Below are 24,719 nucleotides of genomic sequence, written 5' to 3'. Positions count from 1 at the left end.
CCTCCAGGGGCCCCGTTGCCTAGTAGCGATGCTCTGCTTGGGACTTGCGTCCTTTATCTCTGTTCTTATTTGCCCTCCATGGAGTCTGGAAGCTGGAAAAACACCTGTAAACTAGGTGGGGGAGGAGGAACAACTTATCTCCGTCAAAAAGCTGAGCACTTTGCAGCACCATGGATGGACCTAGAGATGATCACACTAAGTGAAGTAAGTCAGACAGAGAAAGACCATATCATATGATGTGGCTTATGTGTAGAATCTTAAAAAAAGATACAAATGAACTTATTTACAAAGCAGATACAGACTCACAAACATAGAAAACAAACTTCTGGTTACCAAAGGGGAAAGGGGGAAGGGGGGATAAATTAGGAGTTTGGGATTAAAATATACACACTACTATATATAAAATAGATAACCAACAGGGGCCTACTGTATAGCACAGGGAAACTATATTCAATATCTTGTAGTAACCTCTAATGGAAAATAATCTAAAAAAATATATTTAACTGAAATATATATATATTTAACTGAATCACTTTGCTGTACACCTGAAACTAACACAACACTGTAAATCAACTATATTTCAATAAAATTTTTTTTAAAAAGCTGAGAAAAAAAAAAGAACAGTTATTATGACCAAACTATTAACAGTGGTTACTGGCGGCAGATGGGCTTATGGTGGGGAACTGAAGAGGGTGTCTTTCTGTATTGCATCTTTCTGAATTTTTTTTAAGAGCAATGAAGGTATTTGATAAAGGAAACCCAGGAACAATGTACAGGTATAATATTGGTTTCTTAGTGAGCGTGAAGACACCCCCAGGCTCCCCCACTGCCCTGTTCACTCCACCAGTGGTTTCCCCCCTTGCTGCCTGTTTTCCCGTCCCCTCCCCTCTCTGCAGTCCTCTGCAAGAAACTCTTGGCTTGCCAGGCCTGCGAGACGTCTCTCTTATCCTACCCAACCCCCCACACACGGTATTCCACTCCATCAGCTGAGTAGCCTGCCTCAGTTGGCTGTCATGTTTGACAGATGACTTCACGAGAAAGTAGCAATGACTGGGCTAATGCCTGTATTTCCTGCACCATGAAACAGGTTTTAAGAGTTACATGCCTGTTCCACCATTTTTTCTAATGGTCCCACTACTTGGAATATATTCCAAAGCAGTCACCCAAAGAGGGTGGAGTGGATACTGCTGGTTCCTCGCCCAGACCCCTCCACAGTGCCAGAGCCCCATCCCCACGCCTGCTGAGGGTTTCTGACCGCTGACCCCTTCCCCAGAGCCAACTTGCAGGGGAGGTTATGCACCCTCCTCCACCACCCAGGGCAGCCCGCAGCCCATGACTGACTGGAGTTCTTTTGCCTTGATGGGGGATCAACCCTGTGATGCAGCTCATGCTCTAGAGCTCCCCGTGGGATCGGGTGGAAGCCAAGTCCAGCAGAGACCCCATCTTTGCTCAGCCCCTTCCCCCTCAGCAACTCATCCTGCACCTCTCGCTCCTGTGCTCAGATCCGCCCTCAAGAAATCACAGGCCCCAGAATCCCATCTCAGGCTCTGCTTTGGGGGAACCTGATCTGAGACACAGGGAGAAGTTTTGCTCATGGAAAAGATTCATTACAGAGTTATAGAGATCATCAGAGATAAACTAGGCAGATGCTGGTCAGAGAGACCACCTTGAGGGGGTGGCACTGGAATAGGCGGCTGTTTCTTTTCACCATGAGCTTTTTTGTTCTCTTTAGTTCATTATCATGTGCTTGCATTACTGAGATTAAAATATTTTAAATTTAAAACAAAATAAACATCCATTTGACCTCCAAATGAAGCCATGGTCCTGCATTTGATCATCATCTGGATCTCATTTTTTTTATACATCTTTATTGGAGTATAATTGCTTCACAATGCTGTGTTAGTTTCTTTTGTACACCAAAGTGAATCAGCCATATGCATACATATAGCCCCATATCTCCTCCCTCTTGAGCCTCCCTATCCCACCCCTCTAGGTCATGGTAAAGCACTGAGCTGATCTCCCTGTGCTATGTGGCTGCTTCTCACTAGCTATCTGTTTTACATTTGGTAGTGTATATATGTCCATGCCACTCTCTCACTTCGTCCCAGCTTACCCTTCCCCCTCCCCGTGTCTTTAAGTCCGGTCTCTATGTCTGCATCTTTATTCCTGCCATGCCACAAGGTTCATCAGAACCATTTTTTTAGATTCCATATATATGTGTTAGCATACAGTATTTGTTTTTCTCTTTCTGACTTACTTCACTCTGTATGACAGACTCTAGGTCCACCCACCTCACTACAAATAACTCAATTTCGTTTCTTTTTGTGGCTGAGTACTATTCCATTATATATATGTGCCATGTCTTCCATTCATCTGTTGATGGACATTTAGGTTGCTTCCATGACCTGGCTATTGTAAATAGTGCTGCAGTGAACATTGGGGTGCATGTGTCTTTTTGAATTATGGTTTTCTCTGGGTATATGCCCAGTAGTGGGATTGCTAGGTCATATGGTAATTCTATTTTTAGTTTTTTAACGAAGTTCCATACTGTTCTCCATATTGGCTGTATCAATTTACATTTCCGCCAACAGTGCAAGAGGGTTCCCTTTTCTCCACACCCTCTCCAGCATTTGTTATTTGTAGATTTTCTGATGATGCCCATTCTAACCGGTGTGAGGTGATACCTCATTGTAGTTTTGATTTGCATTTCTCTAATAATTAGTGATGTTGAGCAGCTTTTCATGTGCTTCTTGGCCATCTGTATGTCTTCCTTGGAGAAATGTCTATTTAGGTCTTCTGCCCATTTTTGGATTGGGTTGTTTTTTTGATATTGAGCTGCATGAGCTGTTTACATATTTTGGATATTAATCCTTTGTCCGTTGTTTCATTTGCAAATATTTTCTCCTGTTTTGAGGGTTGTCTTTTCATCTTGTTTTTGGTTTCTTTTGCTGTGCAAAAGCTTTTAAGTTTCATTAGGTCCCATTTGTTTATTTTTGTTTTTATTTTCATTACTCTAGGAGGTGGGTCAAAAAAGATCTTGCTGTGGTTTATGTCAAAGAATGTTTTTCCTATATTTTTCTCTAAGAATCTTATAGTGTCTGGTCTTACATTTAGGTGTTTAATCCATTTGGAGTTTATTTTTGTGTATGGTGTTAGGTAGTGTTCTAATTTCATTCTTTTACATGTTGCTGTCCAGTTTTCCCAGCACCGCTTATTGAAGAGGCTGTCTTTTCTCCATTGTATGTTCTTGCCTCCTTTGTCATAAATTAGGTGACCGTATGTGCATGGGTTTATCTCTGGGCTTTCTATCCTGTACCATTGCTCTATATTTCTGTTTTTGTGCCAGTACCATACTGTCTTGATTACTGTAGCTTTGTAGTGTAGTTTGAAGTTGGGAAGCCTGATTCCTCCAGCTCCATTTTTATTTCTCAAGATTGCTTTGGCTATTCGAGGTCTTTGTGTTTCCATAAAACTGTAAAATTTTTGTTCTAATTCTGTGAAGAATACCATTAGTAGTTTGATAGGGATTGCATTGAATCTGTAGATTGGTTTGGGTGGTATAGTCATTTTCACAATATTGATTCTTCCAATCCAAAAACATGGTATATTTCTCCATCTGTTTGTGTCATCTGTGATTTCTTTCGTCAGTGTTTTATAGTTTTCTGAGTACAAGTCTTTTGCCTCCTTAGGTAGGTTTATTTCTAGGTATTTTATTCTTTTTGTTGCGATGGTAAATGGAATTGTTTCCTTAATATTTCTGTCTGATTTTTCGTTGTTAGTGTATAGGAATGCCAGAGATTTCTGTGCATTAATTTTGTATCCTGCAACCTTACCACATTCATTGATTAGTTCTAATCGTTTTCTGGTGACATCTTTAGGATTTTCTATGTATAGTATCATGTCATCTGCAAACAGTGACAATTTTACTTCTTCTTTTCCAATTTGTATTCCTTTTATTACTTTTTCTTCTCTGATTGCCGTGGCTAGGACTTCCAAAACTATGTTGAATAAGAGTGGTGAGAGTGAACATCCTTGTGTTGTTCCTGATCTTAGTGGAAACGCTTTCAGTTTTTCACCATTGAGTATGATGTTTGCTGCGGGTTTGTCATAAATGGCCTTTATTATGTTGAGGTCGGTCCCCTCTATGCCCATTTTCTGGAGAGTTTTTATCATAAATGGGTGTTGAATTTTGTCAAAAGCTTTTTCTGCATCTATTGAGATGATCATATGGTTTTTATTCCTTAATTTGTTAACATGGTGTATCACATTGATTGATTTGCGTATATTGAAGAATCCTTGCATACCTGGGATAAATCCCACTTGATCATAGTGTATGATCCTTTTAATATGTTGTTGGATTCTGTTTGCTAGTATTTTGTTCAGGATTTTTGCATCTATGTTCATCAGTGATATTGATCTATAATTCTCTTTTTTTGTGATATCTTTTTCTGGTTTTGGTATCAGGGTGATGGTGGCTTCATAGAACGAATTTGGAAGTGTTCTTCCCTCTGCAATTTTTTGGAAGAGTTTGAGAAGGATCAGTGTTAGCTCTTCTCTAAATATTTGGTAGAATTCGCCTTTGAAGCCACCTGGTCCTGGACTTTTGTTTGTTGGACGATTTTTAATTACGATCTCAATTTCATTACTTGTGATACGTCTGTTTATATTTTCTATTTCTTCCTGGTTCAGTCTTGGAAAATTGTACCTTTCCAAGAATTTGTCCATTTCTTTGTGGTTGTCCATTTTATTGGCATATAGTTGTTTGTAGTAGTCTCTTATAATCCTTTGTATTTCTGTGGTGTCAGTTGTGATTTCTCCTTTTTCATTTCTAATTTTATTGATTTGTGTCCTCTCCCTTTTTTTCTTGATGAGTTTGGCTAAGGGTTTATCAATTATGTTTATCTTCTCAAAGAACCAACTTTTCGTTTTATTGATCTTTGCTATTGTTTTCTTTGTTTCTGTTTCATTTATTTCTGCTCTGATCTTTATGATTTCTTTCCTTCTCCTGACTTTGGGTTTTCTTCATTCTTCTTTCTCTAGTTGCTTTAGGTATAGGGTTAGATTGTTTATTTGAGATTTTTCTTATTTTTTGAGGTGAGATTGAATTGCTATAAACTTCGCTCTTAGAACTGCTTTGGCTGCGTCCCATAGGTTTGGGCTCATCGTGTTTTCGTTGTCATTTGTTACTATGTATTTTTAAAAATTTCTTCAGTGATCTCTTGGTGTTTTAGTAGCACACTGTTTAGCCTCCATGTATTTGGGTTTTTTTACATTTTTTTTTCCTGTAATTGATTTCCAATCTCATAGTGTTGTGGTGAGAAAAGATGCTTGATATGATTTCAATTTTCTTAAATATTCCGAGGCTTGATTTGTGACACAAGATGTGATCTATCCTCGAGAATGTTCCATATGCAGTAGAGAAGAATGTGTATCTGCCACTTCTGGGTGGAATGTTCTATAAATATCAATTAAATCTGTCTGGTCTATTGTGTCATTTAAAGCTTGTGTTTCCTTATTTATTTTCTGTTTGGATGATCTGTCCATTGCTGTAAGTGGGGTGTTAAAATCCCCTACTATTATTGTGTTACTGTCGATTTCCCCTTTCACGGTCATTAGCATTTGCCTTATGTATTGAGGTGCTCCTATGTTGGATGCATAAACATTTATAATTGTTATATCTTCGTGGATTAATCCCTTGATCATTATGTAGTGTCCTTCCTTGTCTCTTGTAACAGTCTTTATTTTAAAGTCTATTTTATCTGATACAAGTATTGCTACTCCGGCTTTCTTTTGATTTCCATATGCATGGAATGTTTTTCCATCCCTTCACTTTCAGTCTGTATGTGTCCCTAGGTCTGAAGTGGGTGTCTTGTAGACAGCGTGTATATGGGTCTTGTTTTTGTATCCATTCAGCCAGTCTGTGTCTTTTGGTTGGGGCATTTAATCCATTTACATTCAAGGTTATTATTGATATGTATGTTCCTATTACCATTTTCATAATTGTTTTGGGTTTGTTTTTGTGGGTCTGTTTCTTCTCTTGTGTTTCCTGCCTAGAAAAGTTCCTTTAGCATTTGTTGTAAAGCCGGTTTGGTGGTGCTGATTTCTCTTAGCTTTTACTTGTCTGAAAAGCTTTTGATTTCTCCATCAAATCTGAATGAGATCCTTGCTGGGTAGAGTAATCTTGGTTGTAGGTTCTTCTCTTTCATCGCTTTAAGTATATCCTGCCACTCCTTTCTGGCCTGCAGAGTTTCTGCTGAAAAATCAGCTGATAACCTTATGGAGATTCCTTTGTATGTTATTTGTTGCTTTTCGCTTGCTGCTTTTAATATTTTTTCTTTGAATTTAATTTTTGTTAGTTTGATTAATATGTGTCATGGTGTGTCTCTCCTAGGGTTTATCCTGTATGGGACTCTTTGCATTTCCTGGACTTGGGTAACTATTTCCTTTCCCATGTTAGGGAAGTTTTCCACTATACTCTCTTCAAATATTTTCTCAGTCCCTTTCTTTTTCTTTTCTTCTGGGACCCCTATAATTTAAATGTTGGTGTGTTTAGTATTGTCCCAGAGATCTCTGAGATTGTCTTCAATTCTTTTCATTCTTTTTTCCTTATTCTGCTCCTCGTCAGTTATTTCCACCATTCTGTCTTCCAGCTCACTTATTCGTTCTTCTGCCTCAGTTATTCTGTTACTGATTCCTTCTTGTGTATTTTGCATTTCAGTTATTGTGTTGTTTATCTCTGTTTGTTTGTTCTTTAGTTATTCTAGATCTTTGTTAAACATTTCTTGTATTTTCTCAGTCTGTGCCTCCATTCTATTTCCAAGATTCTGGATCATCTTTACTATTATTACCCTAAATTCCTTTTGATGTAGATTGCCTACTTCCTATTCATTTGTTTGGCCTTGTAGGTTTTTACCTTGCTCCTTCATCTGTGACATATTGTTTTGCTGTCTCAATTTTTTTTTTTCTTGATGGGTTGGATTGTCTTACTGGTTGTTTGGTCTGAGGTTTCCAGCAGTGGAGTTTGTAGGCTCTTGGGTAGAGCTGGGTCTTGGTGCTGAGATGAGGACCTCCGGGAGACCTCACTCTGATGAATATTCCCTGGGGTCTGAGGTTCTCTGTTAGTCTGGTGGTTCAGACTTTGAGCTCCCACTGCAGGAGCTTTGGCCCGATCTCTGGCTCGTTGAGCCAAGCTCATGCAAGCTGCACGGGGTGGCAAAAAAAGAAAAAAGAAGAAAAAGAGCAGAACAATAACAAAGAGTAAAAAATAAAATTAGACTAGGAAACTAACAGATATGTTAGAAAGAATATAAAAATACAGACGAAATAACAACCGGAAGGTAAACCAGAATCAGAATAGTAAAAAAGAGGAAAAAAAAAAAAACGGCGGAAAAGGCCTTGGCTGTGGGGGGCGGGGCCTAGGCAGGGGCGGGGTTTAGGCAGTGGGCAGGGCCTATGCTTAGGACCCACAGGACAGGAAAAGGCCCTAGGGGGCGTGGGAGGTGGGGCTTAGGCTCAACAGAAGGGGCCCAGGCATGCCTCTGGTCCCGGAGGGTGGGGGACCCAGCGTGGAAGCCCAGCAGGCTTCCTGGGCCCAAGTGGGTGGGGCAAACACCCTCTGCGCCTCTGCTGCTCCTCCCACCTGCCTCTCCTGTTCTCCCCTGGCCTCCCTCCTACACTCCCAGGACCCACGTGGCCCAGAGGGGGTCTCTGAGGGTGTAGGACTCTGCTGGAGAGCCAGGCAGCCTTCCCGGGCCGAATGGGCAGGGTAAACGCTAGGCGTGATTCCCCCTGATACGAGCCCCCAAGGGTTCCCCCAGGTGTGGGAACCCCTCCCCCTCCCAGCCACCCCTCAGGGGCACTGGTCCTGTCCGGCCTCCACTTCTCCCCCCTCAGTCCCCGCAACATCCTACCCGGTGGCTTGGGGGCTCCCCCCATCTCCTTGGGTGTCAAGGTCCCCCACCAGCTTCCGTCAGCTGCCCTAGTTGTGGGGAGATGCGAACTCTGTGTCTTCCTACACTGCCATCTTGACTCTGCCCCTCTGGATCTCATTTTGGAAGATTGGTTCCGAAAGTTCAGAAGTTTTGTCGGTCCTAGAATGAAATCCATATGCCAGGTGAATTTCTATCTGTAGCTAGATAAAATTTCATATTTTCTGCTGGAATTTGGCTGTTTACTAAAAGTAACTAAATCCCAAATCAGAATAGAGTGAAAAAACATGGGACCTTGACCATTTGTTACTGAACTACAGGACACTGAGATGATTGTAGAGCCATCCAATGTGGACTGCACCCAACATGCTTTTAAATTATTGATAAATGACGCGGAAGGAGAATTTGAGAAACAGGATAGTCAGCCGAGCAGAAAGGCACTGGCCTTATGGGAACTGATCTAAAAGGAAAGCAGCTTCTACCTCTGAATGGGATGAAGCACTGTTTGGGAGGAGGGCAAGGTCCTCACTGTGCAGCAGGCATGGGACAGAGAGGTAGGGGACCCAGGTGCTGCCATGTGACCGAGTTGGCCTTGCTGTGGTGTGAGATAGGGATGGCAGCTGTTGGAGGCCTGGAGAAAGGGATGTGGTCCACAGGGACCAGTTCATAAGCTGTTCATGCAACAGCTCTTTGGTGCCTCCTCTGTGCCAGGGGCTGGAAGGGGCATGGGGGGACACAGTGAAGAGAGATGGAAAGAAATAAAGTGTGTCAGTCAAGGACGTTTGATTGCCTGCAACAGAAACAGATTTTGTCTCACAGCAGCAAAGCTGAATTTATTGAAAGGAGAATAAGCCACAGAATTACAAGAAGTTTATAGAACCAGCTTGGAAACAGGTAGGAAAGACGGCAGCTCAAGCTGGAGGGGCTAAGAAGAAGCAACTATATAAGAAGGGTCTAAGAGCAGAAGACTGTGGTCAGTGCTGATAGGATAAAAAACCTCCAGCCATGTCTTCCATCTGCTGTGTTCCAGAAGAAAGCATGGCAGTAGCCAAGCCTAGGTCACACATCTGTCCCTGGCCATGTGGAGATGATCACAGGACGGAATCAGCCTCTCACATTTGTGGGAGGTGGGGCTCCACTGGAGTTACTGTCCTACAAAGACCACATACTATGGTGGATTCCCCACAAGGAAACTGAGATGCTCCTAAGAGGGGGAGGTGAGATCCAAGTTGTGATGTGAAGGAACAATCCAAGTCAGCCCAGGGAGCAGGTGGTGGAGGAATGCTGTGGGCAGAGGACACTGCCGAAGGCTGGATGCTGTACAGCCTGGAGCAGTTTTGGAAATGGTAAGAATCCTATCTCCCCACTTTACGTGGTTCCTTACTCTTTTTTTTTTTTTTTTCGGTACGCGGGCCCCTCACTGTTGTGGCCTCTCCCGTTGCGGAGCACAGGCTCCGGACGCGCAGGCTCAGCGGCCATGGCTCACGGGCCCAGCCGCTCCACAGCATGTGGGATCTTCCCGGACCGGGGCACGAACCCGCATCCCCTGCATCGGCAGGCAGACTCTCAACCACTGCGCCACCAGGGAAGCCCTGGTTCCTTATTCTTAAAGGGGTAATTCAGTTGAGGTGCAGCCTCGGGTAAAGATGCCGTGGAATGGGGGAAGTCGGCATCTTCCTGGGCTGGAAGCAGAGGGTGAGGAGGATGTGGCAGGGGAAAGGCCTGCCGAGGCTGGCAGGGCTGCTCCCGAGGGGTGCGCTGTGTTGAAGAGCTCTGGGTGGGGAAAGATCGTTCCCTGCAGCGGGTAGGAAGGATCTTAGAGCTAGAGGCAAGGTGAGAGCCAGAAGGCTGCTGCTGTAACCCAGCAGAGGCAAGACCAGGGCTAAAGAGGTGGAAAAATGCATAGGAAAGAAAGGCTTTGCCATAAATTAAAAAGGATCCCCAAGGACAGTCTCTAAATGTACACAACATGGCAAAACCTCTGAATCTCCCATTGACATTTTAGCCACAATTGAGACACCCAGGGTTGGTGATGTCACTTGTACAGAGTGGATTTTAAAGATGGAAGGACTGGGTTTAAAAACCTCCCACTCTGCTGCTTTCTTGCTGTGTGGCCCTTCAGGCCTCACTTCACTGCTCCAGATTTCACTGCGGATAATTTCTTCATCTACCTGTGCTGGACATCCATCTGTGGTTTGAATACTCAGCATCCATTCCCCTTTGTCTAGTAGGACCTCTGATTTTTGTTTGAGGATCTGTCCTGTCTTCATTCTCCAGGAGTAGAGCTCATCCCCACTCCCACCTGGCAACAATGATTGGTTCGAGGGCAGGCACACATCCTAAGCCAGTCGAATCAGAGCGAACCTTGGGAATTTTTGTAGAAGCCCCTGGAAGAGCGTTAAGTCTTTTCCACTGAGTGAAACCCTGAAGTTAGTCATTCTGCAGACATCTAGGCTTCAATATGGAGAGAGCCACAACACGGAGGTCAAGAATGGAGCCACAAATGGATGGCAGAGATGAGAGACCAAGAGAAAACAAATTCTAATGACCCTCTTTTAGCCCCTGGATCAAGCTTGACCTGAAGCCAAAGATACCCCAGGATTTTTATTACATGTAAATTCCTACTCATGTTGCTGGTTTCACCCAACAGGAAAACAGAAATAGATAAGGTCTGCAGATACTGCACTCTCAAATCACTACCTTGACCCCAGGGCTAGAGTTTGGTTGGTGATGTCTTTCAGGTGAACTTGGTCCTCTGAAGCAGTTGCCCCCTGGGTGTGTTCAGGAATCGAAGCCGTTCTCAGCCACGCCCATGCTGGCCCACCACTGCCGCCGTGAGGAAACAGGGGCGGGCCTAGCTGGCTGCAGTGGGAACTGTGTGGGAGGGGCAAGGGCAGGCAGCGCTGGGCTGGGCGGGAAGGCTTGCAGGTGTGCATTGCCATCTCCGTACCAGCATCCCATGCGCTACGACTGCTTCTCAAAGAGGTGTTTCTCGCCGGGAGGTGCCGTGGATGCTTGTGACACTTCCTGGGAGGAAATGGGAGGCGCCAGGATGGGCGTCTTATCGTGGAGGCGTCCAGGTAGGGGCGCAGCAAGATCTCCTTGTTGGAGTAGTAATAAGGCATGTGGACTTGGGGTGGGCTTGGGGTACTTGTGCCAGCCCCTCCTCAAAGGAGCTCATGGACCCCTGCAGGATCACCATCATCAAGGCAATCTGAGCTCTAATGACAAGCACCTGGCACTCAACTGGTGTTGGCGGGTTCTGTGTCGCTTTGGTCCACACTCTTTGTCTCAGTAGTGCCTAGTGTGCAGGCGTAGGAGCCAGGGGCTGGGTTGAGTACCGGTAGTTATGTGAGCTGGGGCAAGCGGCTTAACTTCTGTGCCTTGGTTTCCCGATCTGTCAAGAATGGATAATAATAGCACCGGCTTCATGAGTTGGTTTGAGGATTAAATGAATTAATACCTCTGGGGCTTTAGGACAGGACCTGGCTTCTAGTGAGAGCTGTGGGTCTGTGGGAGGAGCATTTTTAACAAGGCTGTTTTGAGCTGATTGGCAAGGGTAGGCCCTGGACCAGGGCTTCTGACTCCAGATCTGCCTCTGACTCAGCCAGGAGCAGGAGGGTGATGTTCACACACTCCAGCGCAGCTCATGCGGGCGCATCCACGCCCTCAGAACACAGAAGCCTCCAGCCGACTCTCTCGTCAGGTGCTCCATCTGAGTCAGTGGTACAGGGGGCACATTGTCATTAATTATACTCAGAGCAAGGCTGGGTCCACATTCCCACACCCGCCTTGGCAACTGCAAACAGCTTAGGGAGACCGAACAGAGCTCCTTGTGTGTTTATCAGGGTTCATAGGCTATTTTTGCCTTCTTTTTTTTTTTCTCCTTTGGCTGCGCCGCGTGGCTTGTAGGATCTTAATTCCCTGACCAGGGATTGAACCCGTGCCCTCGGCAGTGGAAGCCCAGTGTCCTAACCGCCAGGGAATCTCCTATTCCTAACTTCTTAACCTCCCAACTTCTGGCTGCTTTGGTGTTAAAGGGATTCGGTTGAACAGCTGACCTGACTTCTTTCATGGTGGCAAAACTCAAGTTTTCTCCATCCACTTGGTGTGAGTGAGTGAGAAGCGTTGTGGGCGTGTGACTCCTAAATTGAGGCTCCTTGTGTCTTGTGGACACACCCTAGGTTTACATAACAAGCCGCAGGACCTACTGGAGATAAAATGAGATCCACTTCCACTGGGCCAGCTGCCCAGATTGGCTAGTTTATGATCGTCTGGGACTCCCGTCTCTGAAGCTGGGGTGTGAGGGCTGAGGTGAAACATTAGTCAGTCTGAATAATTCCCTGCTCAGCTTTGGATAATAGCAAGTTCCGGGCAAAAGGGACAGTTCCTCTGGTGCGACAGCAGCCTCTTGACTAGACTGTTGCAGTAGTCTTCTAAGTCACCTCGAGCCTTCTGTTATGCTCCCTTTTATTGGGTAGGGGTGCCCCACGTGGCACGCAGGATCTTAGTTCCCCAACCAGGGATCGAGCCTGTGCCTCCTGCAGTGGAAGTGTGGAGTCCTAACCACTGGACCGCCAGGGAAGTCCCATGTTATGCTTCCTTCTTATCCATCCCCAAGTGGCCACAGGGAGGGCTCCGTGAAATATGATGATGTCATTTGCTTGCTTAATATCCTCCGGTGCTTCCCGCAGCCTAGAACAGCACTGTTCAATAGAACTTTCTGTGATGCAGGAGATGTTCTGTATCTACATTGTCCAGTACGGTAACCCCTAACCACATGTGGCGACTGAGCGGGTGAGTGAAATGTGGGGAGTGTGTCTGACGAATTGAATTTTTACTTGTATTTTATTTCAACCAACTGAAACTGAAGTTGCCACGTATGGTTAGTGGCTGCATAGTAGACAGCATCAGTCTAGAGAATGAAACCAAAGTCTCAGCCGTGTCCCAGCCCTATCTGAGCAACTTTCATTTTTTTTTGCCAAAATTCATTCAAACTGGGGATTCCAACCAAAGCTAATGACTTACAACTCCCTAAACTTTGTGCCCACTTCACACCTCCAAGCGTTGGCATCTGCTATTCTCCCTGCCTGGAATGTTCTCATCTCCTGCCCAAACATGCCTTCAAGCTGCCTACCAGCCAAACAACCCTCCTTCAAGCCATAGCTCCCATATTACTTCTACCATCAAGCTTTATCAACCACCCCCTGCCCTCCCCATGCAGAGCTAACCACCCCTCCCTTTATGCATCTGGCAGAGGCATGCTCTGAGGCCCTTCCAGCACTTATACTGCTGATGTGTTTCCCATCTCCGAGTAAAGGCAGCCTCCAGGAGAAAAGGTTCTGTGTCGTATTCGCCTCTGCGTCTCCAATGCCTGCTGCAGGGTTTGGCTCAGATCAAGCAGTCATTAGATGGTGGCTGAAGAAATAAGACATAGGTCATAGTTCAGGCTGTCTCGCATCCAACTTCCTGTCTTAATTTACCCCAGTCACTTCTGGGGCCTTCTCTTTCTGTGTGGCCTTGGAGTTGGAAGTTAAAGGAGAAGATTTTTTTTTTTAATAGAAGTATAGGTGATTTACAATATTGTGTTTCTGGTGTACAGCAAAGTGATTCAGTTATATCTATATATATTTTTCAGATTATTTTCCATTATAGGTTATTATAAGATATTGAATATTGTTCTCTGTGTTATACAGTAAATCCTTGTTGCTTATCTATTTTATATATAGTAGTGTGTATCTGTTAATCCCAAACTCCTAATTTATTCCTTCCCCATCCCCTTTCCCCTTTGGTAACCATAAGTTTGTTTTCTATGTCTGTGAGTCTGTTTCTGTTTTGTAAATGGGTTCATTTGTATTATTTTTTAGATTCCACGTGTAAGTGATATCATATGATATTCGTCTTTCTCTGACTAATATGATCATCTCTAGGTCCATCTGTGTTGCTGCAAATGGCAAAATTTTGTTCTTTTTTATGGCTGAGTAATATTCCGTTGTATACATGGACCACATCTTCTTTATCCATTTATCTGTCGATGGACACTTGGGTTGCTTCCATGTCTTGGATATTGTAAATAGTGCTGCAATAAACATTGGGGTGTATGTGTCTTTTCCAATTAGAGTTTTCATCTTTTCTGGGTATATGCCCAGGAGTGGAATTGCTGAATCATATGGAAAGTCTATTTTTAGTTTTTTAAGGAAGCTCCATACTGTTTTCCAGAGTGGCTGCACCCATTTACATTTCAAAGGGGAAGACCTTTTCACTGCCCAGGCCAGTCTTTCCAGAGACTAATGAGGGCGTGAGGAATGCAGTGAGGCCAGGGCAGATAGAGGTCACACTCATCATAGCAGCAGCACACAGGCCATACCACTTCTGTTGCCAAGCCCGCCAGAGCTCTGAGATTGATTCTCCAGCCTCCTGCCAAAATGTGAGTCCCTGATGGCCTTCCAGAAATTCGCTGGGAGAGTTGGCTGGCTCTTGGTCATTGGCTACCAAGTGACCCTTAGCAACAATCATACAGAGAAGCTTCCAGGTCCACAGAGCCCTGCAGGAGGAGAGGGCGTGTCCTTTTGTGATGAGACTCAGGGGGTGACAGGGCTGAGCTGTCACGGTGCACAAAGCTGAGGTTGAAGCCAGAGCAGAAGACCCTCCCAGGCAGCTGAGGAGGACCTACCTAGCATTGCAGGGAGATGAAGCTGACCATGCCAGGAGCTTGGCCTGTGCCAGGAAGGCAGAGCACTGTCCACTCCAGTCAGAGTGACTGGGATGTCTGGGTGACTACAGGCTGGGCCATCCCATGGAGTGAGGTAGAGGAGACTCCAAGTGATGCTGAAGGATCCTGTTGATAGGGATTGGTAAACTGAGGGCCATGGAGGGGTCTTTGGGTGTTATTGGTAAGTGTTATTGGTTGGGTTTCTATTCTCTTAAGTAAACATCCCTTCAAATACACTGTGAACTGAGAGCTTCATTCATCCGTTCAACAAAGTTTATGAAGGGCCTCTTCCTCTGCACAAGAGACCATGCCAGCACATTTTCCCACCTCAGGGCCTTTCCCCAAGCTGTGTCTCCTGCCTGGATTTCTCTTTTGCCTTGTCTGAACAGCTCCTACCCATCATTCACACTTAGTTTAAACGTCACTTCCTACGGAAACCCTCCTTGACACCCAGATTAGGTCTCCTGGACCCTGGTACCTCATGTTATAGCACTTATCAGAGCTATCATTGTGTAGGTATTGGTGGGGCCATTTGAAGAAAGCTTCTCTTCTTGCTAAGTGGCAGGCTCCGGAGGGCAGGGCAGGGTCTGTCCTGTTCATAGATGAACCTCAACACTACATGCTGCAGTGTCTAACAGCCAAGGAATATTTGTTGAATGAACGAGCAAAGGAGGGGAGGTGAAGAGGAAGGAAGTAGGGGAGGAAGGAAAGGAAGAAAGGCAAGGTTTCAGTATTCCCCCTGGCCCTCTGGGTGCCCACAGTATGATATCTGTCCCTAATTATGCTCTGTGCCCTCAAAAAAGGAAATAATAAGTAGCCTCTCCAGGCCATGCACTTGGGGCCAACCAGGGTAAAGACTGTGTCCTCTATAACCTCATACCTGATCCTTTGTAGGGTGAACTCCCCAGGGTTCTGGCCAAAGACAACTCAAAACAAAGTCCCTGCTGCTATGTCTGAATGTTCATGTCCCCTCAAAATTCCCATGTTGAACTCATAATGCCCAATGTGATGGTATTAGTAGGTGGGACCTTGGGGAGGTGATTAGATCGTGAGGGTGGAGCCCTCATGAGTGGGATTAGTGCCCTTATAAAAGAGGCTCAGGGAGCTCCGTAGCTCCTTCCTCCATGTGATAATACAGTGACAAGTCTGTGACTCAGAAGAGGGCCTTATCTGACCACGCTGTCATCCTGATCTTGGTTATGGAGAGATAAGCATTTTAAATGTTAAGGGCTACTGCCAAAATAGCTGCAGCCCCATGATCCATTGCACCTTTGAGTTTAATCTCTTTGTGTTGGGGTAGATTTCACACAAAGTCTGGAATTGGACACTACGTTTTGGCATCAGAACTGCTGCTCCAGAGGTGTTAGAACTCGCTTCCTAGTGCAAGTACAGCTAACACTGGCAGCACCTTCTAAGCATTCTTCATGAGTTCACTCATTTAATCCTTACATCAACTACCCTTTGAGGCAGGTGTTGTTATTCCAGAATACCAACGCCAACCTGAGGCCTTGACCATGCTTGGATGGCAATAAAGTAGCCCATCCAAGATTCAAAGTCGGCGTCTGCAGCTTCCCTTGTTTGCTGTTCAGAGCAAGGGACTGACAGGATCTCAAGTCACATAATCAGACTGAGGCTTCTTTAAAGGCTTCTTCAAACCCATACATTCACAACTGACTTAACTCAGGAATTCACCCACATAGAAAAGCCAGTGGGATTTGCAATGCAGGCCGTCCTACAATATGATAAAAATACAGATCAGGAGTTTCACCTGGAGGCTTGTAAAAGGCCTAATAGGAGTTCCTGCAGCAGAGACAGTAATTGGGGGTGAAGTCATCATCATAAGTAACATTAAAAACAAAAGAAATGGAGTTTGGGATTAACAGACACTACTATATATAAAATGGATAAACAGCAAGGACCTACTGTGTAGCATAGGGAAACTATATTCAATATCTTATAATAACCTGTAATGGAAAAGAATCTGAATCACTTTGCTGTACAACTGAAACTAGCACAACATTGTAAATAAAGTATTAAAAAAAAAAGAAAAAAACGCAGGCAAACTTTTTTTTTTTTTTTGGTCTCATGGGTGAGAATGCTGTGCCCAGGCCTCAGCATTTCAACCTGCATCCTGTGACATTCCCCTGACGTGCAACACAAAGACATTGACCTCAGCACCTTCTCCGAGTGAAGCTTTCCCATGGTTCTCTGGGGTTATTGTAATATATATTGAATTTAAAGACAGTCCCAGTCTTCAGCCCATCAGGAGTGAAACTGCAGTCTTTTTTTTTTTCCTTTGACACTTTTTACAGAGAGGAAATGTGTGATTTTTCTTGATGAGCAAACAGCCAGAGGTGTTTAGGAAAGGTCTATCATTTTTTCTGGTGGCAAGACACCCTAAACTAAATTCATTAGCAGCTCTTCTGTTTGGGATTTTAAATATTCTCTGACCTATATAAATTCCTTGTTATGTCCTCTACTAATATAAGAAAATTTACTGATCTATCCTATGGCTTTCAGAGCAAAAAGACAGCATAGTATAACAAAAAAAGGACTTGGAGGCTGTCATTTCACTGTTGAAGACAACAAAATCCATGCTCTACCCATGCTTCTACTCCTCCTCAGAAAGGTTCTTCATGTTTATAATTTTGTGAATAGTAGATACTGCTTTTTAGACACAAGTCAAGTTTTTAGTTCTACATGTATAAGTCATTTAATTATGTTTCTATATTTTCCAACCTTCCAGAAAATATTAGAGGAACACCAGGACAGACATTTGGCTATGTCTTATAAGCAGCTAACTGTGATGGGTCATATGGACCAACTTAAGTAAATCAGTTCACTTCTCTGTTTCTCAGTTTTCTTTCCCCAAGTACATGTGACACAGTATCCCCATTGGTTCATTTATTTGGCAAATATTTACTGAGCTCTTACTCTGTGCTGTGTACCAGTACAAGATGCTGGAGCTACAGTGGTGAACAAAATACATGAGGTCCTTGCCCTCATGGAATTGAAATACTGGTGGATATGAAAGCAATGCTCTTGCAGTTTACACTGTGTATTGGCATTTATTCTATGACACCTTGGCTGCAAAGGATCAGTAACCTCCTTGAGGTCGAGACATGGCTTAGAGTTTTCATGTTTGCAGTGTTTAGGATGATTGGGTAGCTGGCTCTGAGCCCTGAACATGGTCTTAGGCCCAAGAGTCTCTACTCTTTCTCCTTTTTTTAAATGGCCTTTCAGCTGGGGCAGGCTATTATGGGTGTCGAATATTGGATGACAGTGATAATGAAACTGTTTTTTTCCTCCCAGAACTAACAATGAGTGAATCCTTTTTTTAATATAAATATTAAAATATTTGTTATATTCCTTTTTTAATATAAATTATTTAAACTGTTTAGTCCTGAGTTTATAGACATTTGGGGACAGTATGTTCCATGTTCATTAAACCTCAGTTGGTTTAAGCTAGTGACTTTTTCTACCTAGTTTACAACCATGATTGGCCCCTGAAATCTGAATTAGGCCCTTTTGGTTGATTGCATGTAGAGTTAGATATTGCTCACTGATGGTAAAAGAAACAAGGCTGTTTGCACTTTCAGTTTGCATCTGGGTACTTTCTGGCCCTTCTCTCGGCTCTCAGTTCACATACATACTCCATTTACCTCGAATAGCTGAGTTTACTATTTAGGAAGCATGGGGAGTATCATGAATAACCCACACCCATCCTCCTTATTACAGATTGAGATCTACTAATTAACCAGGTCCAGGCACAGGGGCCTCTGTTGGGAGGGGCCCTGAGTACCGACTGGGGCCCAGGGTTTAGTCATCTTCTGGCTGAGTCAAGTCCCCGTGCGCCGTAAGCGAGTGTGTAAGTGTCAGAAAGGAGGACTCAGCTCTTGCCAGCTGTCTTTGTCCCTTCCAGCACTATCCACATCCCCAACTTTTCTCTATTCAGAGGGGCAGAACGAAGGACTAGAAGAGGAGGACAAGTAAAACCTCAGCTGGTCATTCCAGAGGTGGTGGCTCGAGAGCAAGAGAGAGAAGGAAAATAGAGAGACATGGTGGGTGCCTGCAAAACTCATCCCACTTCTCCTATCCAATCTTTCAATCATTTTCTGAGGACTAGGTGGTGCCTCCCATTTCAGCATTATTCTTTTAAGTCAAACTTTGAGGACAAAAGGTGTTTCTTGAATGCCTTAACAAGCAAGATGGTTTAAATTTAGAGTCTCAATTACTGGACATTTGACTCTTGAAAGCCATTCATTCGATTACTTGTATATTCACAAAGCAAGTGTTTATGGAGGAGTTACCATGTGCAAGGCACTGGGGAAACAGTGATGAAAGACAGTCCCTACCTTGGCGGAGCTTGTTAGCTACAGTGAAGGTAAGAGAAAACTATAAAAGTGTGTTGGAAGAGCCATGTCACAGGACCTGTGACTTGCTATGGAAACACAAAGAAGGCCACACAATCCAGTTTGGGGGTGGAGAGGTCAGAGGTTGTGACATTGAAGCTAAGACCTGAGGGACATTGAATAAGCAATGAACCTGGGAAATGAATGTCTAGTTGGCTTTCCATCACTGTGGTTTGTAACTCTGGGGAGTATCAGAAAAAAGAAAGGTCTTTCCTGAAGGTAGGCTGCATGGACTCCTTGAGTATGAACCTCTGGCCAAAGGCTGGCTCAGAGTGGTCAGCAAGGCTCAGAGAAAACCAAGGTCAGTTTCAGTTAGGAGTGGATTGCCCTGCATGCCACAATGTATGCCCATGACTTTGGGGCCCAGACTTAAGAAACATTAAAGATATTTCCTGGTTTCCTTTTCTTGACTCAGCTGGAGGAGAAATAAAGGAAGAGTTCATAGTTCTGGAAACATGAGTGCTAAGGATTTCACGTATTGTCATTATTATTAGAAGCAAAACCTTGTTATCTGTGTTATATAATTACTTATAATCTCTCCTGCCTAAAACAAATTTGGGTAATGTCTTCTGGAAAGATACAAAAGTGTCATGGCATAGAACACTATGAATTTATTATGAGAATTGGGTTGGGAGAGCACTGGAAATGGCACATTGGACCCTGGTAGAGGAAGGCTCCTCCCATAAAGAGGAAGACTTCTGGAATCAAAAATGAGATTCAGAAGTAGCCCTGGGTTGGAACCAGAAGGTATAAGTTCTCAGGAATGGTTCTGATTCTGAAACATTGCAGTCTCAGCCTAGAAACTTCAACCCTTGGTGTGTCAGACTCCACAGGTGTCAAACGTAGAGGATTGGGTTCTGTTCATATATTCCCCAAATATTTATTGAGCACCTACTACATGTTAATATTAGCCTATTAGAGAGAATAATAGGAAGTGATTTTTGGTCCTTGACTGAGAATGGGAGGGCAGGAGGATGGCTCACAGTCTGGTGGAAGAGAACAGACAAGTTATTAGAGGTCAGTGACAAAAGCAAAGTTCTCTTGGGAACATCCGAGAACATATGGGAACCATCCTGGGGAGGCCCACAGGTGTTGGGTAGGACTAGCATCTCTAAAGTACCCCTGAAACACTGTGCTTTAAAGTACAGACACGTGGGGGCTTCCCTGGTGGCGCAGTGGTTGAGAGTCCGCCTGCCGATACAGGGGACGTGGGTTCGTGACCCGGTCTGGGAGGATCCCACCTGCCGCGGAGCGGCTGGGCCCGTGAGCCATGGCCACTGAGCCTGCGCGTCTGGAGCCTGTGCTCCGCAACGGGAGAGGCCACAACAGTAAGAGGCCTGCGTACCGCCAAAAAAAAAAAAAAGTACAGACACATGACATTGTTTTATATTCTCGTTTTGTGATTGTATCGTTTATTTTCACTTTTATGAAAATAACACCATGAAGGAAGGAAACAATTCAGGGACTTTGACAGGATTTTCTTTTTTTAAATTGCTTTCTCATTTTTGTTGCTATTAACATCTAGAATGCAGGAAAATCCAATTAAAGTAATAATTTCAAAAAACAGTTTATACAAAATGTTATAGGTAAAAGTGGAGGAAAAAATACAGTGAACCCCTTTGTGGCTCAACTGATTCTGTTTCCTCTGTACCCTCTCCCCACCTCACCACACACAATATTTGTTTGGCTTTTGCTGGAATATTTTAAAGCAAACTCCAGGCATCATTTCATTTCATCCGTAAATATTTCAGTAAGTATTCTATCAGGGAAGAACTTTTTCAAAATTCATAACCACAATGCCATTATCATGTGATATAATACCTAGAACATACCATATTTTCCTAATTAACTCAATACTTTTTCAGTTGTTTCATTCAAATCAGGATCCAAACAAGAACTACCCATAGTATATGATTGAAAGGACTCTTAAGTCTCTTTTATTCTGTAATGGTTTTTCCCCCTTCCCCGTTTTTTTTACGCCATTCCCTGAGGAGGGGGAGAAATGAGTCATTCATTCATTAGAATATCCTACATATGGATTTGGCTGGTAGTTTCCTGCTGGTGTCATTTAACTTGTTCTTCTAGTTCCTGTAAACTGGATTAGATTTTCTTTTTTTCTTGGCTTGAAAACTTCATAGGAGATGCTGTGTACTATCTGATGTATTACATCATGAGGCTGATCGTCCCATTTTTAGAGATGTGAAAATTGATCAATGTGGGCTCAGGCGTTATCAGCATGGTCCATCCAAAGTTCCCTGTCAACCTTTTACCTAATAGTTATTAATGATCATTGGCTAGATTCTTTATTTCATCAGGTGTTCCCAAGTGGTGGTTTTCTGATTCTACTAGTCTTTCTGTCTTTATCGGTCGTAATTCTTCTATTAAGAACTCCTGATCATTTCTTTGGTTTCTTTGAAATACAGTTCAAACAAGGAAGGCAGAATAAATGCTTGGTTATTTCCCTTTATCTATTTTTAACTCATTTTAATGCATTGTAGTCAGTGTTTTTTGATGTTCACATTGTCCCCTCCTTGGCTAGTGAAAGTCCCTTCAAGCTGACCTTTATGTGTTTTGACCTGACCCTAGTGGGATTTGATACCGCCTTGCTTTTGAGAATAAGTGTCCACAGCTACTTTCCGATGTAGTAACTAAACTTGGAAAATCCTCAGTGGCCCTCCGTCCTTTTTTTTGCCTATACACGACAAGTAATGGTTTATACTAGTTGTATCAGTTAGGAATGCTTTCTGCTATAAGTAAGCATAAAGGACAAACAGAGTTTTCAATTTTTGCACAGCACAAAAAGTCTGGAGCAGGCAGCTGTTAGCATTTGTTCAGCAGCTCATGAGGTCCAGAGCCAGCATCACTGTGATTCTCTTGGCCTCTCCTTCATGGTTGCAAGATGGCAGCTCTTGTTCCGGGCATCACGCCCACAGTTGGGGCAGGAAGAAAGGAGAAGGCCAGAGTCAGCTGCAGCTGTCCCTTTGTATCAGAAAAGCAAAAGCAAGGGAGGCTGGGAAGTGAGCAATTCATTTTGCTGGTCTTTATAGTCAAGGCAGGCAAGGGAGCGGGGGTTGAAGTGAATCTAGGGCTACTATTTCTGGGAGAGTGATCTTGAGTCCTGAACCAACTTTCCCTATTTGCTTTTATTTTTTATTTTCATATGAAGTGTAACACTCCTAAATTTGGAAGCGGGGTGGGACAGCTAAATAGAATTGTGAGTTGGGAATGAGGAAAGCATTATTTGCAAGGCTGCCCTAAGGAAATAAGCGCCCGCCATTTTGACATCCATGATGGTTCAGCATGGCTCCGTTCAGTTATCAGATGCCAACTCCAGGGCCAGGGTCCGCACTGCCAAGTGTCCTGTCTCCTCGCGTGTGTGTGTGGGGACAGACCAGTCTCACCTTCGTGAAGACAGACACTGCTTTTTAGCTGCAGTGATTCCCTCTGATGCCTGAATACCTGGTGGCCACAGTTTCACCAGAGGATGCCCAACCTTCACACTGTTTGGGCAAAGACCAGTGTTAACCTTCAGCCAGCACTCCGTGCTGACGTGGAAACACTGAGCTTACTCTGCACTGACCGATACATAGCTGCTGCCTGGAGCCTCGGAGTCCTGCGGCCTTGGTCATCCCGGCTCCTCCCTGAGGAACTCACCGGCCCTGCCCAAGACCTTCTCACAGTCCAGCAACTGAGGGCTAAGGCCTGGCCTTGTGGGGGCCTGAAGACCCTTCTCTGGACAACACTAGGGCCATCCATTCTGTGTCCAAACATTTAGTGGTCACGTGGCTCTGATTTTTAAATATTTTGAATCTCTCCCATGGGAAAGAATACTTATTATTCCCAGTGGTCATTTCTCTTGAGTGTCCATGGTTGAAGGGCAAATGCGTAGTTAATGATAAGCGACTCAAGGAAGAGAGGTGGATTAATTCCATCACTGATAGTCTTGATTTCCTCAAGGCTAATTAATAAGTCTTTTGGTAGAAAACTCAAGCTACTTTGATATGGGTTTTTTTTTTTTTTTTTAGTGTTTACGCTGCAAGTGAAAGAAGCTAGACACAAAAGAACACACTCTGTATGATTCCATTTTTTTAAATTTTGTTTTATTTTATTTTATTTTGTTTCTTGGCTGTACCGCGCAGCTTGTGGGATCTTAGTTTCCCAACCAGGGATTGAACCCGTGTCCTCGGCAGTGAAAGCATGGAGTCCTAACCACTGGACCACCCGCCAGGGAATTCCCTGTATGATTCCATTTACATGAAGTTGAAAAAGGGGAAACACCCTTGGGGGGAATGCTGACAGGGAAGGGGCATAAGAAAGCTTCTGGGGTGCTGGTCTTGTTCTTTTCTATGATCTGGGTGTTGAAACTGCCTGGTCACTAACCCAATATCCATCCTCTTCTTTTCTCCTGTCAGAGCCCTGACATCCTTGTTGAGGCTGGGGTGACATGTGACAAGCTGAAAACCACATTTCCTAGCCTACTTTGGAACTAGGGGTGGTAACATGACACACTTTTGGCCAATGAGATGTAAGTGAAAGTTGATGGGACTTCCAGGAAATCTCCTTCAGGTGGACAGGCTCTGTGGGCCATGCCCTTGACCCCTCCAAAGTGCACTGAGGGTATGGTGTCCTCAGCCTTGGCCATCCCAAATGTCCATTCATGTGCTCTTATGTAAAATTCCCCCACATGTCACCTGTTTTGTGGTTTGATTCACTCCTTCAACAAATAATTACTGAACACTTACTATAAGTTGGGCATGTGCTGATCAAGGGTGTTACAGATTCAGATGCCCCCGGGCCAGGCCTATAATTGGAGATGTAGGTCTAGGGTGAAGGGCGAGAGCAGATAAATTGGAGGACCTAGACCCTGACTAACAAGGAGGATGGGGAGAGTCACTACCCAGCTCTTGCTGATGGTTTGACATGTGAGAAATTCAAATCTCAAGTTGCAAGGTCTTCCCATTTTTCAAGAGAAACCAGAAATCTTTTTTTTTTTTTGAAACCAGAAATCTTGATTTTATTTGATTTTTTTCAAAATTAACTCTGCCATGAGGCAGGACTTCCAGCTATGGCAGAGGAAAACTGGAGGAAGTTGGTGTATTAGTTTTCTGTTGCTATGTAACAAATTAGCACAAACTTTGCAGCTTAGAATTCAGAGTTCTATAGGTGAGAAGTCCAGGCACACTCGACTGGGTTCTCTGCTTAGTGTCTCACAAGGCTCAAATTAAGGTGTTAGCCGGACTAGGCTCTTATCTAGAGGCCCTGGAAATGGATCCACTTCCACGTTCATTGAGGCCAAAGATATGACAATATACCACATGAGCATAAACACAAAAATCAAATCCAGTAACATATAAAAATGACCCAGTGGGATTTATCTTGGGAATGCCCGGTTGATTTGGCTTCTCAAAATTAATGCAATACATCATATTAATATAATAAAGGCCAAAATATACTTGGTCATGTTTATACAGATAAAGCATTTGTCAGAATTCAACACTCATTCATGATAAAACTCTCAACAAACTCCAAATAAAAGGGAATTTCTTCAGACAGATAAAAAAGAATCTAAGAAAAAACCTACAGCAAACATCGTACTTACTAGCAATAAGACTAAAGGTGTTTTCCATAAGTTTGAGAACAAAGCAAGGATGTCCACTCTCAACACTT

The 24,719-nt window shown here is 43.9% G+C and overlaps 1 protein-coding gene across 2 annotated transcripts in view; it reads left to right on the top strand.

Moving 5' to 3' along the window:
* Positions 1-11,756: 11,756 nt before the first annotated feature.
* SNRK (SNF related kinase) overlaps positions 11,757-24,719 on the top strand; it is a 79,359-nt gene continuing 66,396 nt past the window's right edge. Inside the window, exon 1 of one of the 2 annotated variants that reach the window (XM_089919087.1) lies at positions 11,757-12,725. In XM_089919087.1, coding sequence (XP_089775213.1) covers positions 12,709-12,725 — 17 coding nt within the window. In that variant the 5' untranslated portion in view covers positions 11,757-12,708. Of the gene's footprint in view, positions 12,726-13,498; positions 14,356-24,719 lie in introns of those variants that run through there. The other variant, XM_089919088.1, reaches the window with a different exon arrangement.

Source organism: Delphinapterus leucas, chromosome 10 (assembly GCF_059928025.1).
Source record: "Delphinapterus leucas isolate spDelLeu-1000000601 "Yukka" chromosome 10, BTC_Dleu_Yukka2, whole genome shotgun sequence".
NCBI classification, from domain to species: domain Eukaryota; kingdom Metazoa; phylum Chordata; class Mammalia; order Artiodactyla; family Monodontidae; genus Delphinapterus; species Delphinapterus leucas.
Note: the sequence above shows the minus strand (reverse complement) of the source record. Positions and strands in the feature narration are given on the sequence as shown.